Consider the following 21,994-nt stretch of genomic DNA (forward strand, 5'->3'; position numbering starts at 1 on the left):
TTCGTATACAATCTTGTTAACATATTTCGATTTCATACTTCCCATAATTCCATCATAAACATAAGCTTATTGTATATTACATTCCTGCTGATGTTGTCCTTGCAGCGTTCGTTTTGCGTAGCAGAAACGTAATTTAGTGTTTGTGACGCAGCAACAATTGGACTTGTTGACAAGGGAGAGGATGGTGCATTGAACGAACCTTTAAACATAAATGTCACAACACTATATATGATCTGGAGAGCGACCAGAGATGTGTTCGAGGGAATTAAAATCAAAGACTGTTCATTTCATTTGAGGCAGGCAGTATACCGGAAGGTTCAAGCCGTGGGACTCCATCAGCGCTTAACGAAGGAGGGTGTCACCTAAGCTATTAAGACAGGTTCATGCACTTTTGGTGGCATTGCACTTTTAAATATCAACTTAAGTATAAACTTAATCAGTTACTCAGGTAACAGTAGCTTATCGCTGCTAAATGACGACCAAACGCAAAGGGAAAGTAAAGTATGAACAGGTACGAGTTGAGACCCAATTATGCAGATTTAAATACTAGTATTCAAGTTGAAATAACCAAATAACAGTAGCCTATCGCTGATGGCGCTCTTGTCGACATACAAGTGTTGGTCGGCGTTAAATGTGTCAAAGACGTATTTGTATTCTTCCGATATTCAGAAATAAATCATTTTTACCATAATTACGGTACCGTAATATCAGCTATCATATTATTAGTAGGGTAATAGTGTTATAAACCTTGAATTTCAAATTTCTAGCGACCCCGCCCCATGTAAATATCCACGATGATCCAAAGAAGGAGGTCAAGAGGGATATCTGGTACAAGTTACAGAAAATAAAAAAAGGCATTTTACGTCGCTTCAGAAAATGAAATGAAAGTTCAATTTACAGTAAAAAATAAGTTTTTACACTTTACAGATAAAGCATATTCCTATAAATTACATTTTATATTTTTTATAAAATATTTGATAATTAAGATCTTTGTACAAATTACGGACGAATAAAATAGCTGACTATGTTTTACACCTCGCCCATGTCTACGAATTTACGTTTTTTATTTATTTAAATTACATTATTACGAAAATTAAGAAAATTATCAAAGCTTACGAAAATACCTCTTGCGAACCCGATGGTTTAACCCAACGTATGCACGATGTGTGCTTGACTAATCGACATGTTAACAATCATCCTATGGAACTAACCGACATGTGACAAATCATCCTATGAGACTAATCGACATGTGACAAATTATCCTATGGGACTCATCGACATGTGACAAATCATCCTATGGGACTAATAGACATGTGACAAATTATCCTGTGGGACTAATAGACATGTGACAAATTATCCTGTGGGACTAATAGACATGTGCAAATCATCCTATGGGACTAATAGACATGTGACAAATTATCCTGTGGGACTAATAGACATGTGACAAATCATCCTGTGGGACTAATTGACATGTAACAAATCATCCAATGGAACTAACCGACATGTGACAAATCATCCTATGGGACTAATTGACATGTGACAAATCATCCTATGGGACTAATCGACATGTGCAAAATCATCCTATTGGACTAATTGACATGTGACAAATCATCCTATGGGACTCATCGACATGTGACAAATCATCCTATGGGACTAATTGACATTTGACAAATTATCCTATGGGACTAATCGACATGTGCAAAATCATCCTATGGGACTAATAGACATGTGACAAATCATCCTATGGGACTAATAGACATGCGACAAATTATCCTATGGAACTAATTGACATGTGACAAATTATCCTATGGGACTAATCGACATGTGCAAAATAATCCTATGGACTAATTGACATGTGACAAATCAGCCTGTGGGACTAATTGACATGTGACAAATTATCCTATGGAACTAATAGACATGTGACAAATCATCCTATGGGACTAATCGACATGTGCAAAATCATCCTATGGGACTAATAGACTGACAAATTATCCTATGGAACTAATTGACATTTGACAAATTATCCTATGGGACTAATCGACATGTACATAATCATCCTATGGAACTAATTGACATGTGACAAATTATCCTATGGAACTAATAGACATGTGCAAAATCATCCTATGGAACTAATTGACATGTGACAAATTATCCTATGGAACTAATAGACATGTGCAAAATCATCCTATGGGACTAATTGACATGTGACAAATCATCCTATGGGACTAATCGACATGTGACAAATCATCCAATTGGACTAATAGACATGTGACAAATTGTCCTATGGAACTAATTGACATGTGACAAATCATCCTATGGGACTAATCGACATGTGACAAATCATCCAATTGGACTAATAGACATGTGACAAATTGTCCTATGGAACTAATTGACATGTGACAAATCATCCTATGGGACTAATTGACATGTAATAAATCATCATATGGGACTAATCGACATGTGCAAAATTATCCTATGGAACTAATTGACATGTGACAAATCATCCTATGGGACTAATCGACATGTGACAAATCATCCTATGGGACTAATCGACATGTGCAAAATCATCCTATGGGACTAATTGACATGTGACAAATCATCCTATGGGACTAATCGACATGTGACAAATCATCCTATGGGACTAATCGACATGTGCAAAATCATCCTATGGGACTAATTGACATGTGACAAATCATCCTATGGGACTAATCGACATGTACAAAATCATCCTTTTGGACTAATTGACATGTGACAAATCATCCTATGGGACTCATCGACATGTGAAAAATCATCCTATGGGACTAATAGACAGTGACAAATTATCCTATGGAACTAATTGACATTTGACAAATTATCCTATGGGACTAATCGACATGTGCATAATCATCCTATGGGACTAATTGACATGTGCAAAATCATCCTATGGGACTAATTTACATGTGACAAATCATCCTATAGGACTAATAGACATGCGACAAATTATCCTATGGAACTAATTGACATGTGACAAATTATCCTATGGGACTAATCGACATGTGCAAAATAATCCTATGGACTAATTGACATGTGACAAATCATCCTATGGGACTAATCGACATGTGCAAAATCATCCTATGGGACTAATTGACATGCGACAAATCATCCTATGGGACTAATAGACATGCGACAAATTATCCTATGGAACTAATTGACATGTGACAAATCAACCTATGAGACTATTCGACATGTACAAAATCATCCTATTGGACTAATTGACATGTGACAAATCATCCTATGGGACTCATCGACATGTGAAAAATCATCCTATGGGACTAATAGACAGTGACAAATTATCCTATGGAACTAATTGACACTTGACAAATTATCCTATGGGACTAATCGACATGTGCATAATCATCCTATGGGACTAATTGACATGTGACAAATCATCCTATGGGACTAATCGACATGTGACAAATCATCCAATTGGACTAATAGACATGTGACAAATTGTCCTATGGAACTAATTGACATGTAATAAATCATCATATGGGACTAATCGACATGTGCAAAATTATCCTATGGAACTAATTGACATGTGACAAATCATCCTATGGGACTAATCGACATGTGCCAAATCATCCTATGGGACTAATCGACATGTGACAAATCATCCAATTGGACTAATAGACATGTGACAAATTGTCCTATGGAACTAATTGACATGTAATAAATCATCATATGGGACTAATCGACATGTGCAAAATTATCCTATGGAACTAATTGACATGTGACAAATCATCCTATGGGACTAATCGACATGTGCCAAATCATCCTATGGGACTAATCGACATGTGCAAAATCATCCTATTGGACTAATTGACATGTGACAAATCATCCTATGGGACTCATCGACATGTGAAAAATCATCCTATGGGACTAATAGACAGTGACAAATTATCCTATGGAATTAATTGACATTTGACAAATTATCCTATGGGACTAATCGACATGTGCATAATCATCCTATGGGACTAATTGACATGTGCAAAATCATCCTATGGGACTAACTGACATGTGAAAAATCATCCTATGGGACTAATAGACAGTGACAAATTATCCTATGGAATTAATTGACATTTGACAAATTATCCTATGGGACTAATCGACATGTGCATAATCATCCTATGGGACTAATTGACATGTGCAAAATCATCCTATAGGACTAATAGACATGCGACAAATTATCCTATGGAACTAATTGACATGTGACAAATTATCCTATGGGACTAATCGACATGTGCAAAATAATCCTATGGACTAATTGACATGTGACAAATCATCCTATGGGACTAATCGACATGTGACAAATCATCCTATGGGACTAATTGACATGTGACAAATCATCCTATAGGACTAATAGACATGCGACAAATTATCCTATGGAACTAATTGACATGTGACAAATTATCCTATGGGACTAATCGACATGTGCAAAATAATCCTATGGACTAATTGACATGTGACAAATCATCCTATGGGACTAATCGACATGTGACAAATCATCCTATGGGACTAATTGACATGTGACAAATCATCCTATGGGACTAATCGACATGTGCAAAATCATCTTATGGGACTAATTGACATGTAGCAAATCATCCTATGGGACTAATCGACATGTGACGAATCATCCTATGGGACTTATAGACATGTGACAAATCATCCTATGGGATTAATAGACGTGTGACACGTCATCCTATGTGACTAATAGACATGTGACAAATTATCCTATGGAACTAATTGACATTTGACAAATTATCCTATGGGACTAATCGACATGTGCATAATCATCCTATGGGACTAATTGACATGTGACAAATCATCCTACGGGAATAATCGACATGTGACAAATCAGCCTGTGGGACTAATCGACATTACTTATTCAAATATATCTTATTTTTAAATAATAGAGATATAGTTGTTGTAACTTTTAGGTTGGTGTGAAGCTGTATTCATCGATGTTGAAATAATTGGGACAATTACATTTTGCTTTATTCTAGACAGAATCAAATTATTTCAAGAATTTACTATCAACGCCCGTGGTATTGACAATATTGCGATCGGGTTAAAAGAATTAATAAAAAAAAGAAAACAAATTGAATATTAGTGAGATGCGGATTCGAAACGCTTATTTAATTGCTTTATTTTGTTAGCTATTAGACAATAAAAGGTATAGTATTAATAACAAGTAAAAACAATTAATTTGTTTTAACAATATAATTTAGATCTATTCAAAATTATAACCTTTAAACATTTCAATCCAAATTTATTAAGAGATTACTAGAGGAATTTGGGATGAAACCCACACACAATTTTGTATATAGACTTCTGGTTAAACCAATTTAAGAGTCTTCGTACTCACGTGACTACTAATAAAAACGATTGTCCCAATCTATAATATGAAATAATGTCAGTATTATAAAGAAAACTAGTATAACGTATTTGTGGCCTTTTACTTGACTTTTACAAATATTGCAACATACTAAACCTCTAACTTGACGTTATTTTAAATGAGATATGAAAATATGCTAATACATTCATAGTAAATGCAATTGTTAAACAAAGTTTTAAAGTCAAGTGAATTCTCTTTCATTTGGTACAGTAGTTGTATTACTTGCAAATCATGAAACCCAATGCATATAGCTATGAAAGTCTCTCTAATTTTTGTAAAACGTTATTGTTTTAGTAGGCTAACTAATTACTGAGCAAACACTGATCAAATACTAGACTGTCAGTTAAGTTTTAACAAATAAACACAAATTCACGGATAACATTCACATTCTGAGATCATTATGCAATGAATATATTATCAGCAACCTTTAAAACGTGTGAATAAAATATTTAGTGTGAAACACGGTGCAGACCCTTATATATTGATTCACACGAGTCAGACGGGTTTGTAACCTAAGTCAACAAGTAGCTATCATATATGCTAATGGATGTTGTTACAATGTGAACAGTTTTTGTTCTGTTGAATTAATTAAACATTCGATTGTATCGTTTGTTGATGAGATGCATGGAAGTCCTCCAAACAGATTTTAACATAGCATATAAACCAGAATTATTGTCACGGTCAAAATTGGTAACTAAAAAGTAGCAAACTTTTTTTTTTTTATTAGTTGGGTACCAACATAGACAGCAAAATTCAGTTCTATCGCGATGGAACTAGAATTAAATTGTTCCTACGGTTACCTTGATATTTTTCCTAGTGTGACGGCAAGCTTTCTGCAGCAACATAAACGTTGAATGAATTATAGAATGTTAAAAATAAAGTAATAAATCGTTCCCACATGTTATGGCTATTCTACTGTTTTCATAACATTTTCAACAACACGTGTACGAACTATACGAAGATTATGTATTAAGATTTGGCATATTTTCTACAGCAAAAACTAGCTTATGTGGATCTTATCTCTGTGTTGATAATTTATTATTTGTGGTCTCTTATGAAAACTAACGTTCCAGACTCCAGTAGATTGATTAGCTGCGATTTTGGAGAGCGATTGTGAATAGCGCCACCTTCAGATCGATTTTAGAAATCTATCTGTAAGATTTTGCTAACATGCAGTGTTAAAGCACGGTGGTCGTCGCGCAGGGAGTGTTAGAATTTCATGTAAACAAACAATTATTTTACACGCGTTGTATACGTTGCTACAAGTTCCATGTCGAACAGGTCACGGCGTGACGATCACCACCCTTTAAAATAGCTAAGTGTCAAAACATGTGTGACATTGTCTATTGCTGAAACATCAATTACTACACAGTCACTCTATAGACTTCAAGGCCAGGCGACTTAAACTGGTACGATATGTCCAGACAATATGCGATTGGGGAAAATATTTTACCTGCAAAATGTTCACGTGGCATTAATACAACCCTTGATTTGAAACGCGGACTATAGCCTCGAGAATTTGAAAGTATTTTTGGTACTTTGCCTCCATGGGACACGGAGAAAAAGACAAAAAAAATACTTACGAGGTGCATGTTGGTCGTGCTTCAGTGAACAGCTGATATACTGGCGAAATAGAAACTGCACACACAGGTAATTTCCACTCGAGTTGCATATTAATGCAGCTTTGTTTTCGAGTTTTAAGATTCTGTTAATTCATGAGCAAAATTCTTTAAAATGGCTATGGGACAGTAATGAACTTGACAAATCAAATTTCGTATCACTGTTACTGCATTTGAATAAATTTGGCATGCACAGATAAAACAATTGTAAAAGAATATTTGTTTGAATTCTGACAAGTCTGAGAAAATCCAAAATGTGTTTGTACCAAACATTTAACGAGGGGAGTCCTTATGATAGGGTCAAAATAATGTTCATAAAAAAAATTGTCATGCTGAACGTCTTCAAATCATGAACATTGCAAGTGGCAAAAGTGCAATGGTTTACATCATTCCAAATTACCCCCCCCCTAAAAACACACACATCAAAATTACAATAAAAAGAGAAAGCATTTAATAATGATGCACTAAATTGAGATTTATTATTCATTCCAGATATTTAAAAGTCATTTGGCATTGAGTGATGAAATTACTGGTAATGTTACAGTATCTTTTGAACATCACATTAATACGACCAATAATTAACTAGAAGTTAACATGAAGAACAATTTATTGCAAAATGGATTTATTCTGGTATTGTCATTTGTGAGCAGGCTTCTATTATAACACGATATGTTAAGTACACAATGCGTCATGTAACTCAAATCATTAATACAAATGTAACCAATATATGATGACTGAATTTCTTGGTCAGATCTGTAATGCACCAGAGGAAAATGAAAGTATTTTATGACCAATATTTTATTATAAATGCATCAATGATTGGCATTCTTAAAGATGAGTGATTGTCACCTGCACACGCATGAGTAATGATAACTCATGCAAAAAATGCAAAGGCTCATGGGTAGACGCTTGTTTGTAAACAATGACACGCTATGGCATTCTGACGCATGCACAGATGACGACAACCCTGCTTTAATTTTGCGACAATCAGTTGAATAGTGTAAGCTACGTGCATCACCGATATGAACCTTACTGTGACACAAAAAAGCATTAAACCAGCAGTATTGCAATATAGCTCACTGTTTTGGTAACAAATACGAATACTGATATCAGCTTATCATTTAAACTATCAATATTACTATTGTGTTAATAAAACAGTGAGCTATATTGCAATACTGTTAGTTGGGTTGCTTTTTTGGTAACAGTAATAATTTGTGCATAACCAAATTAAAAGTATACAAGTTTAGCTAAACGGTGTTCAAAATAAGTAAAGACCGTGTTGCACTCCATGCTAGTGTTATTTTCATACACATAATTACTATGCAGTACATCTACAGAACACATGTAAGGTCTAGAATACATTGAGATTAATAAATGTTGATACATAACATTATGCACTTTTGTTCCAGCTTGATTACTGGAAAGCCAAATCCAATAAAATGATTCATATTTCCATGGTTTTGTTGAAATATCAGTCAACCGACTAAAATTCACTTCAACAAAATCATGAAAATATGCACTTTTTATAATTCTAGCAAACACTATCATCTAGTGGAATAGCAAGAGGGGTGATCGAGACATGTCATGTTTGATATGGTCCCATAAAAATAAATAAGTATAAAAAAAGTTTATTAGCAGGTATTTGTACTTTTTTCCTTTGTTCTTTGACAATTTTATCAAATACAATGCCAAAATCCACCTTCAAATTTCTGGTTAATTTCCTGGTGTTAAATACATCGTTTACACGAAATTGACAACAACTACACTTTAATTTATATGGAGCTAATATGAAAACTGTGAAAACAGTGAAGACACTGTAAATCAACCAATCTTTACAAATGCCAAATATAATCCATGCTAACCAAATTTGGTGGTTAACTAAAAATATTTAATTGATTGCTACTGCATTATCACCACCACACACTGGAATAGTACTAAACATTATTCCAGTAAAAGGGAATCTGTTTTTTTTTTGAACCTAGGATAATACAGGTCTGATCGTTGTAAGTATTCTGTTGATAATGTAAACAAAATTTGTTCATAGGCCGTTAAAATTTCATTCTGGTTCCATTCCGAATGACTAATGCTCACATAATCAGTTTTTTGGAATATTTGGAGTTTTGATCAGAAAAATGTATAAACAGTATTTGTTTAATTGTCTTAATGTAAATTTCAGGCTATGGAACAAGGCTGATAGGTAGTTTAGACTATAAAGTAAACTGAAAAATGTGTAAATCATGTGGACAGATAATATATATGTAATACATTACACATGTTTTACAAACAAGCACAAAAGTCATGACGTAGATGACCTTGTCCCATCGTCATTAATGATACAAGGTCACCGAGTTTGAAACGTTAGCTTTGGTCCAGTGGAACAGACAAGACGTATAATTAGCTTCATACACCAAGTGGTTGGATCAGGAAGAGATCACAAAGCATGCATTAACCTTGGCTATACAACAGTAGATACTAAATATATCTAACGCTGTAGTGCCCTTGTGAATACATTGCAGTACCTTTGCAGAAGTTCTTATTTGATATTATTATATAAATTATTATACATCTGTCACCGTAAAGCCATAAGTTATAGCGTGCCGTAATTTTGCAGTATTTTATGGGATATTTTCATCCGACCATATTAGGAAATGCGAATTTCAAATATGGAATGTTTGCGTGGGTAAGTGTTCTCTAATAATAAAAACAAACATGGCTGTATAATAACAAGCTTAATACTAGAATACCTCAAAGTATGCACTCAAGAGAGTACGCCATCAATACTCCCGTTGTACTGTCTTCATGCATACTTGGAGGTATCCTCGTAATAACCTCATATTATCTAGATTTGTATGAAAGTTCTCGGGCCACTAATCAAACAATGGCTGTTTAAATGCCTTGCAAGAACCAATGAAATTTTTTAATTTTTTTTCTCAGGTGCGCACTGTTTGAGGGCGTTATCACCTGGGTTAAATGTGTGACCAACACGGATCTTTTGATTACTACTTAGTGGCTGTGTACCTGTGGGTTTATTCTGTCTGTATTTGGATGTTCTAATTTTGGTTATTTTCCAGTGACTTCTCTAAGTGCAATACAGTAGGTGTGTCTTGTTTACCTGAGAGTTTCAGCTGGCAAACATGATATTTTGTTATGTGCTTGATTACTGGCATGTTGATTTCCCATTTTTGAGCCATGTTTTCAACTTTTTTTTATCATTTTCATATAGCAATCTCGTCATATGTTAACATTGTCGTCTATGAATTTTCAATTGAGTCCTGAAGTCGATCGACATAAGGGACAGTTACCGGTATTCCCCATATTTAACCACTTCACAATACAATGATAGTGGTATGTATGATAACATGGTAATCCACATAATTTACTGTCTGTATCGTAGCTTTCGCAACATATGCTGCATTCCTGATTTATATTCATACCGGCCGGTGGTTGTGGCTGCTGTGCATCGTGATCACTATCGTAAAGCCATGTGGGAAGATCACGGATTGCATCCTCTGAAGCCGGCTGTTCTATGAAGAGATCTAACCCATTCTCCATCAGATGTGGAACAGTTGGCTGTTCTATCAAAGGACCTAAGCCATTCTCCATCAGATGTGGAACAGTCCGCTGTTCTATCAAGGGACCTAACCCATTCTCAATCAGATGTTGAACAGCCAGCAGTTCTATCAAGGGATCTAACCCATTCTCCGTCAGATGTACATCGTTCGGGCCAAGGGTTCGAAATATTTTCCTCATGATACTGACAGTAATACCATATATCAAGAAGGAGATAACCAAATGCATGGTGTAGCCACTGTACATAATCCAGTCTCTGCGTATATAACAAGCAAGCTCAGTCTGGCTTACAAGTCTCATAACTTTATATCCAAACTTGCATACATTTTCCATACAATTTAGTTGAACAATACGCAGCAATGGTATCCAGAGAATGATAGTTAAGACATTATACTTCCCAAGCTGCCAGAGTAATTTTACAAAATGTCTTGCTAAAGTACTGTCAACTAAAAATGCATCCATTAAACAGTTAATGTTGATGAGTACAAGACTCATTAGAAATACATCGTTTATTTCTGGATGAAAAGATTTAAGAAATATTTCCATGGATTTATAAGTCTGGAATTCTCCATCCCTTTCCCCATATTCAAATGTAGATTCCGGTGTTACAATAAGAAATGAAGGAATTTTTTTAATTCCGGTATTTTTTTGGAATGATTCGTAATCTTCATCTTTGAGAGTATACTTGCCGAATTTGAATCGTCCAGAGAATTTGACACTGAGTGCAGAGAAAAACATTGGTGGCTTGTTCATGTGAGAAGCAAGAATGATTTTATTCAAATCATCCTGTTTGATCCACTGGGTTCTAAGTTTCTTTTCCGAGCCGATGATTTCAATACGGGATGACAACCGATAGTTTATCCAATGCAAAACCGGCTGCAGTTTGTTGCTACTACCATTATACGTTATGATAGAAACATTGTCTTTTGGTCGCTGTCTATGTGGAAGTACAATAATCACATTGGATTTCTCCCATTTTTTACTTTTGCAAAATCTGAGAAAGGAATTGAAATGAATTATCAAAGTTGAACAAACCAAATATGTTACAGCACCCACATGATTCTTCACTTTTATGTTCTATAACTCTAATAACTTTCATCAGTCTGATACGCATCACATTTTGCTCTACTTGTAACAAACTTTACGTAAATTACAGTGGTGTTTCAAAATAAGTAATATATTCAGCATACAACGAATGCATTTTTTGGTTTATGTGTACTTCTATTGGAGATGTGCTTCCAATAGAGCGAATATGGTAGCATGTATGGTTTGTTTGAGTCTGAGATAAACTATGGCACTATTGTACAAGTCATTCTTGGTCAGCTACTTAACATCAAATCTGTGACGATTTAAATATTCTGAATGCTTAAATATAACAGAACACAGGTGGTCATCATTAGCTTAAAAGGACATGAATGATGGTATATATAATTGAGTAGATTCCTTTGCATTAAGTAACAGGTGAATGTATGACCCCCTTAGAGTGGCTAGATGTAAAAGGTCAATGATACACTGAGCGCCAATCATAAATCGAATAGCAATCTGTGAGAGGCATTGTATACATCATACCTGGAGTCTAAAGTACAGTCAAATATTCCAGTTCGTATACCAAATCGAGATATTTTCTTTGCCAACATTGACCAAACTTTGTCTGTTAGATACGCAGTCTTCTGTTCAGGTATAACCTACAAATAATTGCCAAGAAAATATAATCACAAGACTCAAATATCAAATAAACCTTACATGTAGAAAGGACTTCTGTGAACATGATATAGATACTGGAAATATGTACAACTGTGTTCGATTAATTCAATTAAAGTGATATTCATAGCAAGATAAAAGACAATAGACCTAACCATGTGCGAGAAACAGTTGATAACACATTAAAATGTTGTGATCTATTTTCCACTAGTTGATTAAATTTCATTAAAATACAAAAATAACAAGTAGAATTTTGCCATTGTACCAAACTTTCAAAAATCAGAAAAATGCATTGCTACTCAATAATAATTTGACATTTGATTGACCTTGCTACGTCATCAATATAAAATATTTGTAAACTTCTATACAGGATGTAAAATGTAAAACTAATATTTAAAATTAATACATCACATCATTTCAATATTCTCATGGACTGTAAGCAATGCGTGTAAAATGCATTGAAATTTGGTTTAAATGTTGATTGCATTCCTTGTATGTTTGAGGTTTTTATGTCGATTACACATACATGTATTGCAACCAAGATTTATGAAATCTAACAATAAACATGATTCAGTTGCCTGGTGAGTTGTGAATATTTGGCATGGATGGTTTTGAGATATGAGAGGAACTTTGAACACATACACATCTATACAACTTGGTTGAATTTTATTCTACACTTATAAATTTTCAATTGTATTCTTTTAACATTTATGTGAGACAATATGTCTCATGAGAGTAAAAAAATCTGGGACAAAACATTAAACCATGAGGCGAATATTTCATGTCTCATATCTGGTGAGAACGCTGCATAAGATAAAACTAATTACCTGTACAACCCACACACTTTCCATCTTGTCTTCAACTTCTTCATTGAAATGTGCTCCACAAGTAAAATATGTACTTTCAGCTGAACTCTCATCTTGAGAAGAGGTCACTGAGAGGAATTCACTTTCTGTTAACTCTCCTACAAACAAAGACAGACTGATGAGCAAACAATAAGTAGATGTACTACATTGTTTTATGTTGTTTAGGAATGATATCAAGAACATTATGTATCTAATAATTATTATCGAGAATAGTTGAAAATACTGAATAAATGAACAATAACAATATTTGCTATACCACTGACAAACTAGAAACCATTTCCTCTTGACTACGTGGTCAAAAGGACCCCTATGTGGCTTAGTCTTTTACACGAAACGAAACGAAACTAATCTTTTTTCGCCTACATTCAACAATTCCAAAATGACTGTCACGTCATGTCAGCAAAAATGAGTCGAACTGCAAAGTAGGCGGAAAAGAGGTGAAAACTAAATATTCTCGACAATTTATTTCTGTGACGTGGCGATGTTTGAAGTCCTTCAAAATTTAGGGTTAGGGTTAGGGTTAGGGTTGGGGTTAGGGTTTCGTTTCGTTTCGTTTCGTGGAAAAGACTAAGCACCCCTAGGCACATGATAACTTGGCCAAACTGATTTCGCAATATTCTTTGAGTTGGCATTGTCTAGATATCACGGTTACCAAAACACAGATAGTGTGTCACAGACTGATACGTGTTGCTTTGACAACATAGGTAACATGCAGGTGAGGATAATTAATTTAGCGTCAATTTGTTATTCAATGATGGTAGATAACGTACCAGACGTTGAGACGAGCTTAGATAATTCTTGTTTTTCAAACACTCCATTGTAGCTTATGCCTCTCTCGTCCAATAATGTCTTCAATTTCTTGACGCTGAGAGACAGTGGATCCAACACATGACAGGCCAGGAAACCCGACTCGTACCATGCTGCAAGCTCCAAGATCCTCAGAGTCGCGAACAAAAACACAACAATAAGGACAGTAGCTTTCTTAACATACTGATGGTGGGGTCAGTGAGCGTTGATTCCAGGTCAGCAAAGCAACCGCGGTACAGTTCCAGACGACGTAAATACACTTTATGATTTTTTTTTTAATTATGTTAATTTATTCATGACGTGGCAGTTTCTGTGCTCATAAATATTCATTAATTTGTGGGCGAAATATTATGTTGGGGCAAAAGTTAGAAAGGGGGAATTAGCAATTCTTAGGGGGGTCAATACAAAAGAAGGATTCCATTTGGAGAGCAGCAATGATCTTCGACGTGTATGTTGTATTTGACTTGCTTCTGTCAACTGTATTCGTACTTAACACTGGCTTCCATGTGCGGTAGTATTCTTATCTTCTGTTATTGAGTTGACTTGAGTTCTTGATATAATACTGAAGCTGTAGACGACTTTCATATCTTGTCATGTCCACTGTACCACGAGTGTCTTCAAACAAGTTATTTCAATTTAGTGTTTGCGAGAAAAGGGACAGGGATAGTAATTGAACCCGGGTCCTCCTGATCACTATGTAATCCTGTCAGCTAAATGCTGTTTTACAAGAAGCCATTTAAAATATTACATTAAAATACAATACAGAAAAAAGCTATAAAAATATATACAAATGTACAAGCTACAATTACATTAAAATATTTTTAAAATTTACCAGTATTTTTGTAAAATATACTGAGAACATGACTTCTTAAAACCAGCAAACGTATCGTGATTACGCACTTGCTGGGGAAGAGAGTTCCAGAGAGAGGACTTGTGGCCAGATGGGACCCTAAAGTCCCACACTTGAAACTGTGTCATATGAGTGCACTTCTCTAAAATATTTAAATTTTGAAATAAGATACTCAGGTGCAAATTATGGGACACTCTCCACATTAAAACCATGTTTTAACCATCGCTGTTTAACACTCATCCATCATAAGTTAGACAGCATATCCTCAATATGGGTCCAAGGACCGGCCTTCAAAATAATTCGCATTGCGCAATTTTGTAGTCTCTGTAATCTGGAGATGTTCTTACCAGAAGGTAATCCATATGAGGTATAAAATGTGCTTTACATGTTTGGAAAGAGATGAATGGAGAGCAGCGTTTTAAAATGCCCAGACCTCTATTTATTTTTTTTAATTATACTGTTAAAGGGCTCATGAAAGTTGAGGTGGGTATCCATAGAAACACCAAGATAGTTTAAAGCCCTAACTTGCTCTGAATTAGATTGATCTAATTTTACATTAAGGGTAGTTGTTGGTAAATGAAGAACTTTCTGGTGATTACAAATCAGTATAGAATTAGTTTTTTAAAACTAATTATTCTTTTTACAGAAAAAGAAGATGAAAACAAGTATGCAAATAATAGTCCCGCTACCTTAAATTGTGAAAATATATGTATGGACAAATATTTGATACTTATTTTGGTGTAAACAACTCTCGTTTAATTATTTTACACCATTACAAGTTGTTAAACTGAGAGAACAAATGTATGCACAAATATTTGATACTTATTTTGGTGTAAACAACTCTCGATGAATTATTTTCTACCATTATAAATTGGTAAATTGAGAGAACAAATGTCTCAACAAATATTTGAGACTTATTTTAGTGTAAACAACTCGCTTGATTATTTCCCACCATTACAAGTTGTTAAAATAATGAAATAAATATACTTCCAATAGAGCAAATATGGTAGCATGTATGGTTTGTTTGAGTCTGAGATGAACTATGGCACTATTGTACAAGTCATTCTTGGTCAGCTACTTAACATCAAATCTGTGACGATTTAAATATTCTGAATGCTTAAATATAACTAAACACAGGTGGTCATCATTAGCTTAAAAGGACATGAATGATGGTATATATAATTGAATAGATTCCTTTGCATTAAGTAACAGGTGAATGTATGACCCCCTTAGAGTGGCTAGATGTAAAAGGTCAATGATACACTAAGGGCCAATCATAAAACAAATAGCAACAGTTGATAACACATTAAAATGTTGTGATCTATTTTCCACTAGTTGATTAAATTTCATTAAAATACAAAAATAACAAGTAGAATTTTGCCATTGTACAAAACTTTTAAAAATCAGAAAAATGCATTGCTACTCAATAATAATCTGACATTTGATTGACCTTGCTAAGTCATCAATATAAAATATTTGTCAACTTCTATACAGGATGTAAAATGTAAAACTAATATTTAAAATTATTACATCACATCATTTCAATATTCTCATGGACTGTAAGCAATGCGTGTAAAATGCATTGAAATTTGGTTTAAATGTTGATTGCATTCCTTGTATGTTTGAGTATGTCGATTACACATACATGTATTGCAACCAAGATTTATGAAATCTAACAATAAACATGATTCAGTTGCCTGGCGAGTTGTGAATATTTGGCATGGATGGTTTTGAGATATGAGAGGAACTTTGAACACACACACATCTATACAACTTGGTTGAATTTTATTCTACACTTATAAATTTTCAATTGTATTCTTTTAACATTTTTGTGAGACAATATGTCTCATGAGAGTAAAATACTGGGACAAAACATTAAACCATGTCTCATATCTGGTGAGAACGCTGCATAGGATAAAACTAATTACCTGTACAACCCACACACTTTCCATCTTGTCTACAACTTCTTTATTGAAATGTGCTCCACAAGTAAAATGTGTACTTTCAGCTGAACTCTCATCTTGAGAAGAGGTCACTGAGAGGAATTCACTTTCTGTTAACTCTCCTACAAACAAAGACAGACTGATGAGCAAACAATAAGTAGATGTACTACATTGTTTTATGTTGTTTAGGAATTATATCAAGAACATTATGTATCTAATAATTGTTATCGAGAATAGTTGAAAATACTGAATAAATGAACAATAACAACATTTGTGACATTCAATTAATTGTTTAAGCTTTTTCTAGAAATGTTATCTATACCAGATTTGCTCCGTTCAAAGGTTATACATTTTCATGACACTATTGGACGCGCATTGGACGGTAATAACCACTATATTTTTACTTGGTGTAATTTTAAGTTTTAAATGTTTTGTGATTTCTGGACAAATTCACAAGCTCCAATTAAACCAAACAGAGTATTGTTTAAGATGCCATAAGTTGAGCATTGATATTCAAAAGCATAACTTAGTAAAGTCAGCAAAAATTAGCATAATGGTAGCTATACCACTGACAAACTAGAAACCATTTCCTCTTGACTACGTGGTCAAAAGGACCCCTATGTGGCTTAGTCTTTTACACGAAACGAAACGAAACTAATCTTTTTCGCCTACATTCAACAATTCCAAAATGACTGTCACGTCATGTCAGCAAAAATGAGTCGAACTGCAAAGTAGGCGGAAAAGAAGTGAAAACTAAATATTCTCGACAATTTATTTCTGTGACGTGGCGATGTTTGAAGTCCTTCAAAATTTAGGGTTAGGGTTAGGGTTAGGGTTGGGGTTAGGGTTTCGTTTCGTTTCGTTTCGTGGAAAAGACTAAGCACCCCTAGGCACATGATAACTTGGCCAAACTAATTTCGCAATATTCTTTGAGTTGGCATTGTCTAGATATCACGGTTACCAAAACACAGATAGTGTGTCACAGACTGATACGTGTTGCTTTGACAACATAGGTAACATGCAGGTGAGGATAATTGATTTAGCGTCAATTTGTTATTCAATGATGGTAGATAACGGCGTACCAGACGTTGAGACGAGCTTAGATAATTCTTGTTTTTCAAACACTCCATTGTAGCTTATGCCTCTCTCGTCCAATAATGTCTTCAATTTTTTGACGCTGAGAGACAGTGGATCCAACACATGACAGGCCAGGAAACCCGACTCGTACCATGCTGCAAGCTCCAAGATCCTCAGAGTCGCGAACAAAAACACAAAATACAACAATAAGGACAGTAGCTTTCTTAACATACTGATGGTGGGGTCAGTGAGCGTTGATTCCAGGTCAGCAAAGCAACCGCAGTACAGTTCCAGACGACGTACCTACACTTTATGATTTTTTTTTAATTATGTTAATTTATTCATGACGTGGCAGTTTCTGTGCTCATAAATATTCATTAATTTGTGGGCGATATATTATGTTGGGGCAAAAGTTAGAAAGGGGGAATTAGCAATTCTTAGGGGGGTCAATACAAAAGAAGGATTCCATTTGGAGAGCAGCAATGATCTTCGACGTGTATGTTGTATTTGACTTGCTTCTGTCAACTGTGTTCGTACTTAACACTGGCTTCCATGTGGGGTAGTATTCTTATCTTCTGTTATTGAGTTAACTTGAGTTCTTGATATAATACTGAAGCTGTAGACGACTTTCATATCTTGTCATGTCCACTGTACCACGAGTGTCTTCAAACAAGTTATTTCAATTTAGTGTTTGCGAGAAAAGGAACAGGGATAGTAATTGAACCCGGGTCCTCCTGATCACTATGTAATCCTGTCAGCTAAATGCTGTTTTACAAGAAGCCATTTAAAATATTACATTTAAATACAATACAATACAGAAAAAGCTATAAAAATATATACAAATGTACAAGCTACAATTACATTAGAATATTTTTAAAATTTACCAGTATTTTTGTAAAATATACTGAGAACATGACTTCTTAAAACCAGCAAACGTATCGTGATTACGCACTTGCTGGGGGATAGAGTTCCAGAGAGAGGACTTGTGGCCAGATGGGACCCTAAAGTCCCACACTTGAAACTGTGTCATATGAGTGCACTTCTCTAAAATATTTAAATTTTGAAATAAGATACTCAGGTGCAAATTATGGGACACTCTCCACATTAAAACCATGTTTTAACCATCGCTGTTTAACACTCATCCATCATAAGTTAGACAACATATCCTCAATATGGGTCCAAGGACCAGCCTTCAAAATAATTCGCATTGCGCGATTTTGTAGTCTCTGTAATCTGGAGATGTTCTTACCAGAAGGTAATCCATATGAGGTATAAAAAAGTGATTTACATGTTTGGAAAGGGATGAATGGAGAGCAGTGTTTTAAAATGCCCAGACCTCTATTTATTTATTTTAATTATACTGCTAAAGTGTTCATCAAAGTTGAGGTGGGTATCTATAGAAACACCAAGATAGTTTAAAGCCCTAACTTGCTCTAAATTAGATTGATCTAATTTTACATTAAGGGTAGTTGTTGGTAAATGAAGAACTTTCTGGTGATTACAAATCAGTATAGAATTAGTTTTTTAAAACTAATTATTCTTTTTACAGAAAAAGAAGATGAAAACAAGTATGCAAATAATAGTCCCGCTACTTTAAATTGTGAAAATAAATGTATGGACAAATATTTGATACTTATTTTGGCGTAAACAACTCTCGTTTAATTATTTTCCCCCATTACAAGTTGTTAAATTGAGAGAACAAATGTATGAACAATTATTTGATACTTATTTTGGTGTAAACAACTCTCGATGAATTATTTTCTACCATTATAAAATGGTAAATTGAGAGAACAAATGTCTCAACAAATATTTGAGACTTATTTTAGTGTAAACAACTCGCTTGATTATTTCCCAACATTACAAGTTGTTAAAATAATGAAATAAATATACTGGTTTCATTGGATATTTTATTTAATTGTGAAACTTTTTAACCAATTTTAACTGCTGAATTCGAACCCTCAATCAACAACTCCACAGACACTGTATTATATCACAACAACACAGAAGATATCCATCTGATGCCTGAATTGTTTTCCTAATATAGGGTACGCCATCGGGACACTAACAAAACTTTCTTTAACTTGGGTCTTCTGTTTACCCTTGTCACGATCTGGTTATTGTTGAATTGCGCGTCGTTCAGTTTAAGACGCAAGTTATTTTATTATTTATACATTCAGTTTTGCAAGGAGGAGTTCCGTGACGTTTATTATTTTGTCGCTATGTTCTTTGTTTACTTTGTTATGGTTTGAGAGATTTCAATTATTTGATTTACGTTTTTACGGTATAGCTCTGAGCGGGACTCAAACCCACTGCCTTTTCAAGCTATAAATCGATGGCACGCTTGTGTACCACGCCACGACTTTGGTCGTTGGGTGGTTTCATTTTGCCAACTACTTCACTGTTCCAATTAGTTCCGAACGGGAAAGCCAAAACGATTTTTTCGGTTCCGGTGAGTATCTAGTGGGATTCGACCCTTTGGCGTTTGTATTGGGCGGTTTTTCAATTTCCCATGTTTACTACACCGTAATATGCAACCACTTCGCCGTTTTATTGTGATTTTGTGAGTGTTTAATGATGTCTTCCTCACCTGTCACGCCATGACCCAGTTTCAATCACACAATGCAACGAAGTGCGTGACTCTTGGCATGACCCCACTAACCATATGATCGTTCTGTTCGGGACGTCGCCAATTCGTGTGTAGGTGCGGCTTCTGGTACTGTGCCAAATTAAATAACCATAGAAACATTTTACCAGGCATTTCATAAACAATAGTTATTTGGTATTTATATTTCAACGCATTTAGTCTATTTGCATCGTGTATAATTATTTGTCAAACAAACCACACTCAAATAACTGTGGAAATTGTGTACTTTGTACTTTATCTGTATTTTACTTTGATGACAGCAAACATTTGACTGTCTGTAGATTAAACCATTTTTTAACAGTTTTCAGTCATATACAAGGAATAGCTGATACTTTTATAATGCAAGCACTTAAACGACCATTACCGGAGTAAATAATAACACAGACATGTATGTGTTCAAAACGCAACAACGAGTGAAGATGAGGAACTACCGCAAGACATGACAGGTATGATGTTTTTAAATATGTATTTTCATTGTCCATTAGGCAACTTTCTTGCAGTTCTATTCTTAATGCTGTTTGATTTTGAAATACATTTAATTTTTCCGAAGACTTACTGGTTGCTGCTGTTGTTGTAATATTTATTTTAAAACAGACTGTAAGAGAAGAAAAAATGAAACTTTCTGCAAGTGTAAATATACAAATAAGGTAGAAAGTAGAAATGAGTATATGTTTGAATGCGTTGAATCTGAAGACAAAAATTATAGACGGGAGATATCGAAAGAACATAAAATCAATTGTAAATGGTTTAACTAAATATTGAGGTACTTGATATATTTCACAAAATTCAAATGAAAGAAGTGACATAGTTTAGTAGACATTTCTAAGATAATTGATTTTAATAGTTTTGAAGAAGGAATATGAAGAGGTTTATAAGTAGTGGCCTATAGTGGATTGTTAATTGTATAACTTGTATAAAGCACTGTTATATGTTCTAGTGTGTTTTCCATGTGTCTTAAATGCGAATAACCGTCATCAAGTAACAATAGACACTACCTAAATTGCGTTACAAGAAACGTGTGATGTCACAATTATAAATATAGTTTATACCGTTTTGTAAATAAACTGAGTGTAACTTCGTCATTGTGTTTTCTTTCATTCAAATATATATATTGCAAAATAATGAGTTTAGTTGATTATGTAAAGTAAAATTAACATACTCAACCATAAGTTTCTTTATGTTGTTATATCAGTTACTGAACAAATACAATTGTTAACATCTATTACCTTTGTAGGTAAATAGTCGTTAAGATGTAGCTTACATGCGCAGCTAATTACTGTATCGGTATGTTCATAGCTTGCAAAATGTGTTTTGTCGATAACATTTGTCACGGCACCCATTTGTTTGTCGTGACAAACGTTATACAAGACATATACAGATAAAGTACAAAGTACACAATTTCTACAGTTTTTTTTAGTATGTTCTAGTTGAACTATTCAGTTTACATAAAATAATGCTATTATGTTTGAAAATGTGGAAATTA

General features: G+C 34.4%; 1 protein-coding gene across 1 annotated transcript; it reads right to left on the reverse strand.

Annotated features, from left to right (window-relative positions):
• Positions 1-10,314: 10,314 nt before the first annotated feature.
• On the reverse strand, positions 10,315-18,142 carry LOC144342136 (E3 ubiquitin-protein ligase RNF103-like). The gene is made up of 4 exons (XM_085504663.1): positions 17,873-18,142; positions 13,152-13,288; positions 12,193-12,308; positions 10,315-11,617 (listed from the first exon to the last, which is right to left on the reverse strand). The coding sequence occupies exons 1-4, from the start codon at positions 18,096-18,098 to the stop codon at positions 10,315-10,317; spliced, it is 1,782 nt and encodes a 593-aa protein (XP_085360789.1). The 5' UTR covers positions 18,099-18,142.
• Positions 18,143-21,994: the final 3,852 nt, after the last annotated feature.

The sequence above is a fragment of the Saccoglossus kowalevskii genome, chromosome 10 (assembly GCF_978046115.1).
Source record: "Saccoglossus kowalevskii chromosome 10, keSacKowa6.1, whole genome shotgun sequence".
Classification (NCBI taxonomy): domain Eukaryota; kingdom Metazoa; phylum Hemichordata; class Enteropneusta; family Harrimaniidae; genus Saccoglossus; species Saccoglossus kowalevskii.

Excerpts from the sequence above, each read along its gene's own strand:
- LOC144342136 (XM_085504663.1), bottom strand. The coding sequence starts at position 18,098 with ATGTTAAGAAAGCTACTGTCCTTATTGTTGTATTTTGTGTTTTTGTTC. Across the intron at positions 13,289-17,872 it reads TAAGCTCGTCTCAACGTCTG|GAGAGTTAACAGAAAGTGAA; the intron begins GTACGCCGTTAT and ends CTTTGTTTGTAG. Across the intron at positions 12,309-13,151 it reads AAAGTGTGTGGGTTGTACAG|GTTATACCTGAACAGAAGAC; the intron begins GTAATTAGTTTT and ends AATTATTTGTAG.